The sequence below is a fragment of the Lonchura striata genome, chromosome 17, assembly GCF_046129695.1.
Source record: "Lonchura striata isolate bLonStr1 chromosome 17, bLonStr1.mat, whole genome shotgun sequence".
Lineage (NCBI taxonomy): Eukaryota > Metazoa > Chordata > Aves > Passeriformes > Estrildidae > Lonchura > Lonchura striata.
The window spans coordinates 7,499,911-7,513,677 of record NC_134619.1 but is presented as its reverse complement, the minus strand read 5'-3'; the positions used below and the strand labels follow the sequence as shown (position 1 = coordinate 7,513,677).

The 13,767-nt window shown below is 54.2% G+C and overlaps 1 protein-coding gene across 2 annotated transcripts; it reads right to left on the bottom strand.

Moving 5' to 3' along the window:
- Window positions 1–2,555: 2,555 nt before the first annotated feature.
- On the bottom strand, window positions 2,556–13,640 carry TBC1D20 (TBC1 domain family member 20). Of its 2 annotated transcripts, none has more exons than XM_021527367.2 (8): window positions 13,508–13,640; window positions 11,095–11,280; window positions 9,902–9,985; window positions 8,253–8,439; window positions 7,364–7,465; window positions 5,848–5,989; window positions 5,018–5,196; window positions 2,556–4,885 (listed from the first exon to the last, which is right to left on the bottom strand). In XM_021527367.2, exons 1-8 carry the CDS (start codon window positions 13,548–13,550, stop codon window positions 4,612–4,614), a joined length of 1,197 nt encoding a protein of 398 aa, XP_021383042.2. In that variant the 5' UTR covers window positions 13,551–13,640; the 3' UTR covers window positions 2,556–4,611. The 2 variants fall into 2 exon arrangements, with proteins under 2 accessions (XP_021383042.2, XP_021383043.2); XM_021527368.2 differs by having other exon boundaries at window positions 9,902–9,982.
- Between the last annotated feature and the right edge of the window lie 127 nt (window positions 13,641–13,767).

The following is a 13,767-nucleotide window of genomic DNA, read 5'->3' as shown; positions in this document are numbered from 1 at the left end:
TGCCTTCCCACCCCCTGGGCAGCCCCGCGCCAGGAGCATCTGAAGCCCCCTCCCATGTGTGAGCCGGGTTTGGGGTTCCCGTGGGGTCCGGCGGCCCCAGAGCTCTCTAACACACACAGATCTCACCCAGCACCTCGGTGCCTTCTTGGGGTGTACAGCCACCCCATGCTGTGGCCAGGGCTTCTCAGAGAGGGCACTGAGGCTGACAGTCACCTGCCCTCTGTCCCTGTCCATGGGAAGCCAAAGCCCCCCGGTACCAGCAAGGCCTGAGGCCACACTGAGGGTCTCGCATCACACGTGTGCTTTGCTGACCCTGGAGCTCAGGGCTCAGCTTCCGTTCCTTGGGGGCGCACCTGGGTCCCAGTGGTCCCCTACGTGCTGTGCATCACCCTTGAGCCAGGGTGATCCCCCCACAGACTGTCAGGCGAAATATTTCCTCAGGAGCAGGTTCTGGGTCAGTGCCAGAACCGGAGCCAGTGCCGGGGTCTCCTGCCCTGGCTGCAAGCACAACATCATCCGCTTTGTCCCCGTCCTCACCCCTGTCCCCCTCCTCGAGTCTCGCCGGGTGTGTTTGTCAGGGAGAACCGTCGTGGACAGTGGTGGATTTTCTGTGCCGTGTGGTTGTAGTGCTTAGAGACCCCTCCCAGCGTGCGGCCCCCTCCCGCTGCGCCCCCGCTGCCCGGTGCTGGCTGGCATGCGTGTGCGAGCGTGTGTGCGTGCGCGTGCGACATCCCGTCATCACTCCAGACAAAGCGAATAATAATAATAGTAATAATAAATAATAAAAATAAACCAAACCTCTCTCAGGAAGCAGCTGCCCTGGTGGCGGCCGAGTGGGCCGGGGGTCCCCGGAGCTGGTGGGGCCCCGACGCAGCCTGCGGATGGGCGCCAGCGCTCGGGGTCACCTTTGTAGTGTTGTGTTAGTGAAGGGTCCCTGTGTCTGTTATCTTGGAGAAACAGGATTTTAGCCGAGGGGCAGTGACGAACCCATCTGGGTCCATCTTGGGGGCGTGACACAGCTGGCCCTTGCTCTGCAGAACCTCGGCTAACAATGATCCTGACTGTTGTGATTATGGAATAAAGTGTATTGGTCTGGTCCCCATGGCTCTGGCTCCTTCTGTGCTGTCTCGCTCCTCCCAGGAGAATTTGGGGTTCCCAGGGCAATGTGAGGTGCCCAGGGAGATGTGGGATTCCCAATGGCCAGCATCCAGCTCCCAGGCATACAACTTCCCATCCTGAGCCCTGGTTCCTATGGGCTCTCCTGCAGCAGGGAGGTTCACCCTCATCAGTCAGTGTGGGCTGGGCGTCCCTGGAAGCAGTGTGAGCATGTGCGTGTATGTGCACGTATGTGCTGTGCATATGCAGCCCCTCGCCCCACCCGTGTGCGTGTGTGGGCAATCCCGGCACCGCCCCCGACTCCGTTCAGCCGGGGGAGGGGACCGAGGGTAATCAGGGGGGGAACTAGAGAGGGAGGGAACCGGGGGTGCTAATCCAGACCCACAGGAGGGCCGGGGGGGCCAAGGGGTCACGCACCACTTGCATCACACCCAGACCCCCGCCCCCCGTCTCACCGCAGCTGTTGCCACGGCAACAAGAGGAGCCCAGAGCATCCCCGGGTACTGCCAGCCCCTCCTGCTGCCCCGGCGCTGCTGGGGCCGGGCTGTCCCCGAGGGAGGGAGAACTGCAGGGGGTGTCCATACCACGGTGACCCCCCAAATCTGCAGGCTGCAGCCACGGGACAGCCCCCAGCACCACCCGGGGCCTGGGCGGTACCACAGGGACTGCAATCTTCCAGTGTGGCATCACTGCAGCCCCCGGCAATGGGATTCCTCTCTGTGCAGGGGCACTGCTGGGAGCAGGGGGCACCATGGGGCAGCCACAGTCAGAGCTCATGGCCATCACCTCTGCCCCCATCACTTTGGTAAGGTCAGGGCCACACAGGCACATGCACACATTGCCACTGGCCTGGTTCTGAGTTATATGCGGCAGTGGCCTCTTGGCTGCCCCAAAGGTGCCACATACCATCTGCCACCACTCTTCCTTCCCCCTTGCTGCCCAAAGGGCTCCAAGAACTCTTGAGAAAATGGCTCCTGGAGAAGCCACAGCCAATTAAAATAGCCAAGCCTTGAGCCATCCAGACAAAACCGCTTCCAGCCTGGCCAAGGCGGCTGCATCACCCCAGTTCAGCAGAGCATGCCCTGGGAATTGGGCATCATGCCCGGGATCTCCTCCTGCAGCCAGGCACCCGGCCTGGGGTACAGGGCAGGCTGGGAGCTCAGGCTATTTCCAGCCCCGTGTGCTGATGGAGGGGACACCCCGGAGAGCCAGCAGCACACACAAGGCCTGGCGTTGGCCCAGAGGGAGGCAGATGGATGGAGAACAGTGACCGGGGCACGCACACACCCTTTGGCTCTGCTCCTGCTCCTCTTCCCACAGGGCTGCTGGGTGTGAGGCCACACTGAGCTGGCCTGGACGCTGCAGGGAAGGTGCCAGTTCTGGGCCCCAGGGTGCTACAAGAGCAGATCTGGCAGCCCTGGTCTGCGGAGGGTAGGAAGTGTGTTTAGTAACTGTTTATTTTACAGTTTTAGGGCTTGTAGAAATCTGCATTTACAGGGAGTGTATAAGTCTTTGTACAGAGTAACTGAAGCACCCTGGTCTCCTCCCAGGCCCTTCTCCCCACCAGGGACAACGCAAGAACTAAAGTGCATCATGGCCAGGGAATGGAGGGGCTGCAAGGGCTCCTCCTGGGGGGCTCCAGCCATCCCCTCCTCCAGTGTGGTGTACAGAGCAGTCCTGGGCCCTCCAGCAACATTCCCAGGTCACCACACTCTCCTGCACCAATGGTTTCTAAAGTGCTAAGTGACCCAGCCCCCAGTCCTGCTCTGCTGCTCTGGGGGTGCCAAGGGACCAAGAATGGGCTCTGAAAGCCACACTGGGAGGAGCCCCCTGAGCAGCCCCAGGTCTCTCCAAGGCCACTGGCACCACTGAGGAGAGGAGGGAACAGATTTTGCTGCCTGCCTGAACAAGGGCAGTTTCACACACTCCACATTTCACCTGCAGAGGCAAAGGGAACACCTGCTCAGAGCTTCATGGGAACACAAGTCAGAAATGAAAACTGCCCACCTGCCCTCTGGCCAGAAAGGCACAACCCTTCCATGAGCAAGGCATGGTGCAAACCAGAACACAACCAGGGCAGTAATGGACCAAGAAGGGTAGGAGTGGGGGGTGCTGAGCTTTGCAGGGCATGAGTTTTCTTCTCTAGCCCAAAATGCCTTCAACCAACACCTCCTTTTCAGGTGTGCAGACCCTGGGCATGGCACAGATGGCTTTGGGCACAAGAGAGCAATGATGGGGCAGCGGGAGGGACAGGTAAGGACACTTGAGGGAGATTTAGCAGCTTGGGGGAGAGGTAGAGGCATAGAGTGTCTATTGGCTCTGTCTCAGTGGGACACTGACTTATCTATAAGGATTTGCTGCTTAGCTTGGAGGGCAGGGATGCTGGGACTGCCAATGGAATTGGTGAGGAGATGGGAGCTATGCAGGGGCCAGGGTGGCCTTTTTGGGAAACCCCTTGTGTTATTTGCAGAAGTGATGCTGAAGCCTGATCAGCTCATTGGGGGGGTTTTGTCACATTTCCTAGTGCAACAACTTCTACCCTGTGCAAAGTGTTTCACAAGGTGGAAAAAGCCTTTCTCCATGTGGGCACGCTAATGTCCACTTCCAGAGCTATTAAAGAAGTCTGCAATGGATGTTTACAGTGCCACTAAGACTTGTGGTAGCACAACCTGGCACATGACAGTACACACCTTTGGCAGGGTGACCACACTTGTGTTCACTTCAGTGACCCCAGATATGGTCACAGTACTGCTAGGACAGCAGTGGCAGTGCCCGAGAGCTGAGGGGAGCTAAGGTCTGCTCCTGGCCTCTACAAACATATCACGCTGCAAAGATGTGGAAACAAAAAGAGCCAGGGAATGTTACACGCTGAAGAGAAGCTCACAGCATTGTGCTGACTGGGGTGTGGGAAAGGTTTGGCTCTGCTCAGAGGGTGTCCACAGGACAGGAAAGAGCTGGAGCACCAGCAAAGCTGAAGGCAGATCATGGGGCACACTGGAGCAATGAAGAGCCAAAGGTCTGCCCTGTTCCTCAGAAGTGCAACACTCTCCACCCTCACACACGCAAGCACCCAGAACAAACCCTGCTGGACACTCTCCTCCAGGCGAAGATCTGTTCTCACTCCCACTAGTTTTCCCCAGTGGAGAACACAGGATCCTTTGGGCACAGCCCACACTCAGCTCTCCCTCTGTATAGTCACCTGAGCACAGCTTTAACAGACAAATGTGTCCATACCTCTGGTTCCTCAGGAGACAGCAGGAGTACCTGTCTGCTCGCCCTTGCACAGGGAGAGGGGAACAAGGTGAGCATGGTGTGGGGAACCGTCTGGCTGGAAGGGTTCCCTCAGTCTCTGTCATAAAGGCCAAAAGTGTTACTGGATGCAGTAAGAATAATAAATAATCTTCAGACGGGTTGTTTCTGGACAGGTCCTTCATCAGCCATCAGCCCTTCCTGCTGGGGATGGGTGCAGTGACAGCAAAGGCCCTTCCTCCAGCTTCAGGGGAAAATCTGCAGCTGAAACTTGGGTGCCCACTCCAGTGCACTCTTCACCATAGCCAGGGCAGCTGCTCCCAGTGCCACCGTCAGCCCCATCACTGCCAGCTTGACAAAGCGGTTGGTCCGGGGTTTTGTCAAGATGGATTTTGTCCGCTCCTCCCCTCGGAGCCGCTCCTCCCCTCGCATCCGCTCTCTGAAGCGTTGCCTCAACACAGTGTCTGGTCTCTGCTGCACTGATGCCAACTCAAAGTCCTTAAAAGTGGAAGCCGCAGTTCTGCAAGAGAAGGAACAGGTCAAGGAGTGCCCCCCGCTCACCCCTGGGACCAGCCTCCTGTCAGGAAGGTCTCCACAGCGAGGCAAGACCTGGCAAGGGGATGCAGGGAACACATGGGCTCCCAACACTCACCGTTCCGCCTGAGCTGCCTCCTTGGTGAGTTTGGAAGGCGGGAACTGGACAAAAATCTCCCCGGCTTTGCTGATCAGAGACTCATAAGGAAGATCCTGTGGGATCTGGCACAGGAGGTGGTGGACAGAGGCCATGTCACACTCGCAGTCCAGAACTTCCTGCTTCCGGTGCAGCACAATCTGCAGAGGAGTGAGAGGAGGACAGACAAGGAAGTCGAGACAACTCCTTGGCACATGATGGCACTTGTTTCAGAGCTAGAAGAAAAAAAACACTTTACTTCCAGCTGAAAGACCTTCTTCAAGAGGATACACTTCAGTGAAACATTCACTGGAAAGAGAAATGCCAAACCTCTTCTGAGGCCATGGGAAGCCTCTTTTAGGGTACTTAGGTCTGTCTGCTCAGAAGAACCTGCTATTGGCAGGCCAGAGATGGGGGCAGAACCTCAGCAGGATTTGACTTCATGACTTGCTGCTTGCTTCATCCTCCTGCTATTGAAGGATGGGCAGGTGGATGCAGAGTGCAGGGCTATCCTCAGCCAGCCAGGCATGTGACCAGAAGCAGGACCAGCACACGAAAGGAAATAAAAACACTGTGTCATGCTGCCTCCACAGCACTGAACTGGTACAGCCAGCACATTTGGACACCCTCAGGCTGCCCTGAGTTCCCACCTGCCCTTTATCATCACCAAGGACATCACTGACTGAAGCTGCAGAGCAGGGTACAGCTGGGGACAGCACCAGCACTGGGTTTGCCAGCCTCCCTCTGCAGCCCCAAACTCCTACCACCTCAGAACAGAGCTGTTAATCCCTCACCATTCCATCAGTACCTACCACAGCTGCAAAATAAATGGGCATCAGTGGGTGGCAAGCCAGGAAGAAGTCATATAATCGCACAACGTGCCGGAAGTCAGATAAAACATGGCCAAACCAGGTGATCAGCCAGCTGAGAGCAAAGATGGTTCCCACCTCCGCACTACAGAGAGAAAGAGCCATGAGGTCAGCCTGGAAACAGGGATGAAATGCTCTCAAGCCAGCCCTGCGCTGCACAGCCATGCCTGGGGAACTAGAGCTGGCTGTCAGTGGAGCATTGAACCCCCCCAGAGCAGGAACTGCACCTCTGACAATAAAAAGCGTTTATCCCCTGTCCCAGCCCCTGTGGCAAAGTGCTGCCACTACTTGTGTCACATCCAGTGGGGCCACAGCACAGGCTACATGCTGCTTTCAGGGGACTCTGAATGTGTCCTGTATCATGGCACTGTCTGGCTTGCTCGCCTGAGGACAACTGAAGTCCTGCAGCACAGACAAATGTTTGGGTTCCTTCCTACCCTGAGGGCTTACTAATTCTGGGAGTTTGCAATCAGGGTTGGTACCAAAGGACATTTTACCTGTGGAGAAACTACACAGCTGCCCAAAAAAGGGCTCTGAACTGATTCTTCCCATTTACCTTCATGCTTCTGATTTGATCTGTCCAGACACACCTATGTGTCCCTAATGCAAAATCTGGGAATTGAAACACGGATGAAAAATCAAACCCCCACAATTCCTATAAAGATAGATAGAGAAGGTATGTTTATTGCAGTGCTGGATGCATGTGGGGATCATTCCCCTTCAAAAGACATGCAGGCCGCTGAGAACTCCTGATCCCTTTTTATTCTTCCTCACTAGTTTACATATGCATAGAATTTCACAATAGGTAAATGCATATTCATTCTGCTGATTTCAAGTTACACTTACAGCTCATTACACTTGTAGCTAGTTTTTTATCAGAAAGTATGGAAAGAACTTCTGGGTCATTCTGCCCTGTCTGTTTCAAGGTTTGAGGAGTCTCTCTTATCTCTTCAGCTTGGAAATTCACATTCTTTCTCCTCAGCTGGGACAGTTTTACTAGTGCTACAGTTATCAAACTAAACAGCATATTTTACTTATGCTAGCAAGCTCAAAGTGGCACATTTCACCTACACCCAAATGGATTTCTACCCTGTTAAATTTTCACTGTGTCTCAGAATTATCCCCAGAACTAACAGGCCCACCAGCCACACAAGTGGTCACATGAAGCAGTTGTAGCATTTGTAGAACACTGTCCCCAGATCCGCAGCCCTACCAATACAGACTGCAGACAAATGGGCTGAAGATGGCACCATGTAAAACCCCTCCAGATAGGCAGCAGAGGTTTGAGCCTGATCAGAAATGAGTGCCACATGCCTCTGGGGTGTCACCATCAGCTGTGGGACAGCTGTTGACTCCCTGAGGAAGCCATTGTGGGGATGTGCTGGTGAAAATGGCCTGTGAACAGTAACCTGAGACGGGCAGGGGAGAGCCAGGAGGCTTTAAGAGAACATTTGCATACCTCTTCATGAAGTCGTGCACCTCAGGGTTCACCTGGTCTATGATGAGCATCAGGTAATTTAAAATCTGCTTGGTATTATCCATCGTTGGGTACATAAAATCCCTGAGGAAAGATTTAAAATGAGCTTTGTCAAGCAACAACATCAGCGAGCTCTCCCTCTAGGGAGGCAGCAGAAGGTGAAGTACATGCAATAGCCCTTGCTGGCAGGGCTGCTTTAACCCCAGCCCCAAGGAATTCTGTCCTTTTGGAGCAGCCTCCTTCCAGCTTATCTGGAACACACAGGGCTGACCTGCACACAGAACCCAGGCCCAGACCATCATGCTGCTGTCAGCTGACACATCTTATTTTGCTGCAGTGCACACAAGAACCATAAAGTCTTTCCAGTACCCAGAATCTGACTCCTGCCTGGGAGAGGAGAGATAATCCCTCTAAACCACACTCTCCAGCTGGAAGCTTGCTCTTATTTCAGTGCACAAACAGGAAAGACTCTTTATGTGGGGTACAGGACACTGGTAGTACAGACCACACTGCCCAGGCTATGAAAGGACAAGAGGGAGGCAGGTGCTGAGCCAGCCCACAGAAGAGGGAGAGGCCCTGACAGCCACACAATCATGGATAATGCATGTGCGTTGGCTTTTCCAACTCCAAGAGATGCTATAAATTAACTGACAGCCTTCAATTATCCCTTCCCCAGGGCACAGCTCCCTGCAAAGCCACATGCTGTTGTGTGGTCAGGCTGCTCTCATTCACCCTCAGGGTACAGGCATGACGGCTGCTGCTTTAACCCAAGGCTCTGCCTTCCCAGGTCCCCTTCCAGGCCAGCTCTACCTGCAGAGGTGTCCCCACAGCCTGAGGACATGCAGTTGGCTCCTCTCCTCCCACTGAGTACCTGAGATGATGTATTGAGAGCTTCTCCACCAGTGCTGTGGCCAGCCTGTCCCCCACGACCAGCAGGAAGGTGACCACGATGTCATGGTACCCCTGGTAGTAGTGCAGCTGGGGGTTGCGCTTGAGGACGTGGAGGATGATATCGATGAGCTCCTCCTGCAATCCTTCCCTCTGATCATCTGGCATCCCTGTGGGAACAGCAGAGATGGCACAGCTGTGTCACCTACCAGAGCCTGCTGTGGGAGCAAGGGTGACTGTGGGGTGCAAGGAGAGCACCTGTGCTTCTACTATCCTGCCTGATCCCATGGGATGTGGTGTGTAAGTAATGGGTAGTACAACTGGCAGAAAAAACTATCCAAAGCCCTAATGCTGTCTCCCAAAACTCTGCAGGACCAGGGGAATCTGCCAATTACTGAGAGGTTTAATCTTTAGATCTGCAGGACCCTTATCTGCAAGGAAGCCACTGTGGAGGACAGGAGCAGGGTTTACAGATGTTTGCACAGTGCTGCTGTGAAGAGAGAATTGTTTTACACATCCAGCACAGATGAGGACGTTTTAGTAATTTTTAATTTCCCAGGAAATTTTCTCTAGGAAAAAAATCAACAGGACCCATTTTCACAGAAACTATGCCAACTGCATTAGACTGCGAGGCCTCCACCAGCACAACTTTATATCAATCCCCTGCTAAGAACACGTGTTTAGGGACAGGATGTCACAGGGAAAACATTGTTCCTGCCCTGCACAGCTGCAGCCAGTTACTGGCAGCCCTTGTCAACAGATAAAACACCCAAAGGCCAACCAGAGAGTCCCAGTGGAGATCCTGCAATGACAAAGTTCTCCTTTTCCTCTGCTTCACTAACGCAGCTAAAAATAGGCAGGAGGCTGCCATTCAAGGGCAAAAAAATCTGTAGGAGCAGAGCCTCCAGGAATCAGGCCTGCACACAGCAACCATGCCTGCAAGAATCAGAGTGAATAAAGTGTTTATACAAAATAAAAGTGGCAGAAGGGGGAGGCAGATTCTGGCCAGAAATAACGACTGCTCAACACAGAGAGCTGCTGGATTTAGCATTTTATAAATAACACAAGGCATCAGCCTCCCATCAGAACTAAACAACTGCAAAACCATTTTGCTTCTACATGTTTTAGGTTCTGTTAAATTTGAACCTGATTTTGAGACTGTTTTATATCGGGGTTGTTCTAAGCACAGACAAATCTGCCTTCCTTGCCCCTGAGCTAGACCATGGACTAAAATAAACCAAAGCAAATGGCATGTTTCTCAAGCTTTCCATCTGTCCTAATCTCAACAGGTCATGGTGCAAAAGATCTATGCAGGATCCATCCTCTCTCTGCTGCAACTGTCTGCCAGTAGCAGCCTTCTGGCAGAAGGGCACAGTGGGGCAAGGGATGTGGTACGCTGGAGAAGCCACGTCAAAAACCATCTGTGCAGACAGCTGAAGGAAACTGATGGCTGTGGAAGGGCTTCACTGCAAGAAGCAGCTGCTTCATATTGAAAAGGTTTTCTAGAAGTCAGGCCCTTGGAGTAATAATGGAATGCCACCTTCTGCAGCCTCCCAGGGTTGTCTGTGCCAGCAGGAGCCCCACGGCATTGCTCTTGCCCCCACAGAGTGGGAAGAGCAGGATCCCACTCACCTGGTGGGAAGCGGCGCAGGGATCGCCGCACATCCAGTAACACTTGCTGGTAATCCTTATTGTCCTCTCGCAGCTCCTTCCCTGCTGAGAAAAAGAGGAACAGGAGTAACATGGAGCAGTGCAACGGTACTGGGAAGAGAGTGAGGTGAGGAGCTGGGAAGGTCCCTGCTGAATGTGGACACGAAGCTGCACACACCACCTACTCCACTGTATATCCTCTTTTCCATGTCACACCTCAGCCCTGTCCCTGCACTTTCACTGACACTAACAGCAAATGAGACAATTATTTCTTTAGACAACACATGTTAAAATGCTTAAACTGACAGCAGCACTCCCAGCACTCCTAGAAACATCTCTGCTACACAGTTTTGCTGTGCAATTCAAAGTGTACTCAGCACTGGAGGAATGCTATGAAGGCCACAAAGACTCATTTATAAAATAGAAACAATTTAGAGGAAAATCTCACCCAGGGTTAGCTAAGAGTTAAAACAGGAAAGTTCAGTGAGCTAGCAAATTCCTTCTGTGGGATCATATAAAGTTAACATTGTCTTCCAGCAGCTCTGGTCACCTCACATCATCCTAATGCCAGTCGGCTCTTGACTGAGGTGGGGGGATGCACGTTTCCAAACAACCACAGAATCAGGAACAGCAACAAAATCTGTCCTGGGTGACTTTAAAGCTACAGGACCTACAGCTCCTGCTTTGCTAAGGTTTAAAAACCATGTGGGTATTTCACCAGGAAGATTGTTGTCCCTGTGCCTGTTCTGACTAAAAAAACATGTGTGCTTCACACAACAAACTGCTGCCTGGAAGAGACACATCAGGAGAATTTTGGCCACACCAGGGCTCAGCACAGCCACCTCTTCATGGGAGCAAAACAAATCAAGTCTGATTCTTTCTACTGCAGGTGAACTTACATATGTCAGCTAATGCTCAGGGCTACACTGACTGCATCCACAATGAACTGATTCCATGACTATCACTAAAGAAAACAAAAAATGTTGTTTTTAGAAGTAATGTATTGTTTACATACAACACAGTATTGGTGCTGCAGTAAGTCCCCTTTGTACATGAGCTTAGTGGGAAATGCAACACACATAGGTAAAAGGCAGGTCAGAAAGCACGTCCCTCCTCTAGGGACAAAGGTCACTGAGCCTTTCCTCCTGAGCAGCTGAGTCCAGGCTGTTCCATACCTGGAAGAGGGGGTAGGTTGTCTGTATTAACACTGAGCAGCTTTGGCCACACTTTGCACCGGATCTCGTCCGTGAGCAGCCCGCCCTTGCTGATCGCCATCCGCCTCAGCTTTGGCACGTCGATGGGGTCACTGTTCAGAGCCTGGTAAATCTCTGCCACTTTTCTTTTCTTCTTAGCATCAAAGTCTGCAAAAGGTCACAGAGATGTGAGCTGACAGGCGGTGCTAGCACACAGTGGGGGCTAGCAATAGCCACTCACAGCGATGTCACACAAGATGACACAGGACAGTCATCACACTGTCAGGACAGGGATGACTCATGTGGGGACCCCTCCAGCTGAGTGTCCCATTTCTGCAGGCTCAGCATTGGGAGCACCTCAAAGGGCACTTTCACTACTTCCCTATCCTGGGGGTCCCACTGTAGGAGGCAAACACTGCTCCTCCTGACACCGGAGCCACCAGCAGTGCCCAGATGGAGCCCTTGGCTCCTGTCCTTCCCAATGGCTCCATACAAGACAGCCCTGCAAAGCCCCATCCTGAAACTCTTTGCCCTCTGATGCAGCTGCCAGCTCAGATGTCAAGTGTTTCCTAAGACCAGGACTTAGGAAAGAGTTCAAAGAAAGGTTAGGAAAGTGTTCCCAAAACTGTGTTCCTACCGACTCCCAGGTGCAGCCGTCCTAGGAAGAAGCCTGAGAATTTCCACTGACAGCAACAGACACAAGAAAGGACATAATTATACCAGAGTTAAAGAATCATAAGAACATTGACTTGTCCTATAACAAACACAAACCTGCCAGCCATCAGTACACACACAGCTCAGCCAGTAGGAAATAATTCCCGCTGTTTTGAGGAGCACAGGACTCGGGGCAGGGAGGGGAGGGGGTAACACACAAAGCACACAGTGCTCGGGTTAGACACACTTACAGGACACCAGGGTGCTTCCCAGGGAGCGGAGAAGGGACACTACTTCACACCACATGGTGGAATTTGTCACCGCTGCCTCATGTGAGGAAAGAGAAAAGCAGCCGAGAGCCACTCGATATCCCACACTGGAGGAGTTCCCAGTAAGGAGTCTTTGCTGAGCAGCTGCAGGACTGGAGTGCAGGATAAGGCCACAAACACTGCCTTTCCCTAAAGGCTTTTCCCATAGATGCAACAATTCTTGGGATCCAAACAGGACTCGTTCTATAAGGGACGTGTCCAAATAGGATTTGGGGTGGGAGGAATTAAAAGGATTTCAGTGGAGAAACAGCTGTTTCCCAAGGCTGTGCCCTCCCGGCAGAGATAGGGGAGCTCGTTCCTCTGTCCACGTGGCACCTCAGCCACTGCCCCGGCCCTGCTCCTGCGCTCCTGGCTGGAAGTGCAGCTCTCAGCGAGGTCTGAAGGGAGCCGGCAGGCTGTTCACACACATGGACGCTAAGTAGGTCGAGCAGTGGATGCTGTTCCTTCTCAAAGACACTTTTAAAATACTTCTTGGATCAAAACAAACTGTAACAGCCTACGACAAACTCCACCTCCCTTCGAATTCCAAGGTCCTGGTAACATTAAATCTCCTATCGCTCACACAGTGACTACAGTTTCTTTTATTTCCTTTCCGGCCTCTTGTGCAAGCAGAGTTATTTGCACAACAGAAGCCAGCTCTGCTCAGCCGGTTCCCTATTCCCAGCCAGTTCCCTACCCCCAGCTGTTCCTGATCCCCTGCCACACGCACACACGGGGTGTCACATACCGATGCCTCGGGAAGGAGGAGACAAAGCCTACGGGAAAAAGAACTGTTCACACACAAAGAACTTAAGGAGTAGTGGGAAGGAAGCAGCACGTCTTTCGGGCTCCTCCTCTCAAACTTACTGAAAAAGACCGCAATATTTGCACTTTTCAAACACACGGGGGATAATAGGTGCGAGTGTTATCAAAACCAGTGCATTTCAAAAAATGTTTTATGCAACCACAAGACGTTAACTTGCGGGTTCACCCTAGGAAGAAGAGGCACAAACGCAAGGTGAGGGCGGTCTAAAACCGAGTTGAGTCCGCCGGTGCTTCTGCACCGCTGCAGGCTCCGGGCACCGACACACGGCCTCGCCAGGTCCGGCCAGCCCGGCGCTGCCGCAAAGCCCTCGGTGACTGCCGGGGACCGCCCTCGGGCCCGGCTCGGGTCAGGCAGCATCAACCGCAGCCGGCTGCTTCCTGTGCGCCCGAGCCCGCGGCGGCCGCACACGCGCGGGGTGGGCCGGACCGTTCTCTCGGTCCCCGGGACCCCCGGATCCCCCGCCCGCTCCCGCCGGGGCGGCTCCGAGCGCAGCACCGGCCCCGCCCCGCCGCCAGGGGGCGCCGCCGCGCCCGCAGGGGGCGCTCCAGCCCCCGCCCCCTCAGCCGAACCACTGCCCCCCGCCCGCCGGGCCCGGCCCAGCCCGTACCGTGGCCGCCGAAGCCGTTGCGCGGCGGGCTCTGCCGGCCCATGTTCCCGGGCGCTGCGGCGCATTCCGGACACCGGACCGGACCGGGCCGGGGCTCCGCGCTCCCCGCGCCGTTCTGTCCCGTCCCGCCCCCGCCCGCTGCCCCCCGCCCGCCGGCGCGCGGGCGGGACGTCACGGCGCCGCAGTGCGCAGGCGCGGCGCCGCTAGGCGGTCACACGGGCGGAGGCAGCCGCGCATGCGCGAGCGGGGCCGCGCGGCCT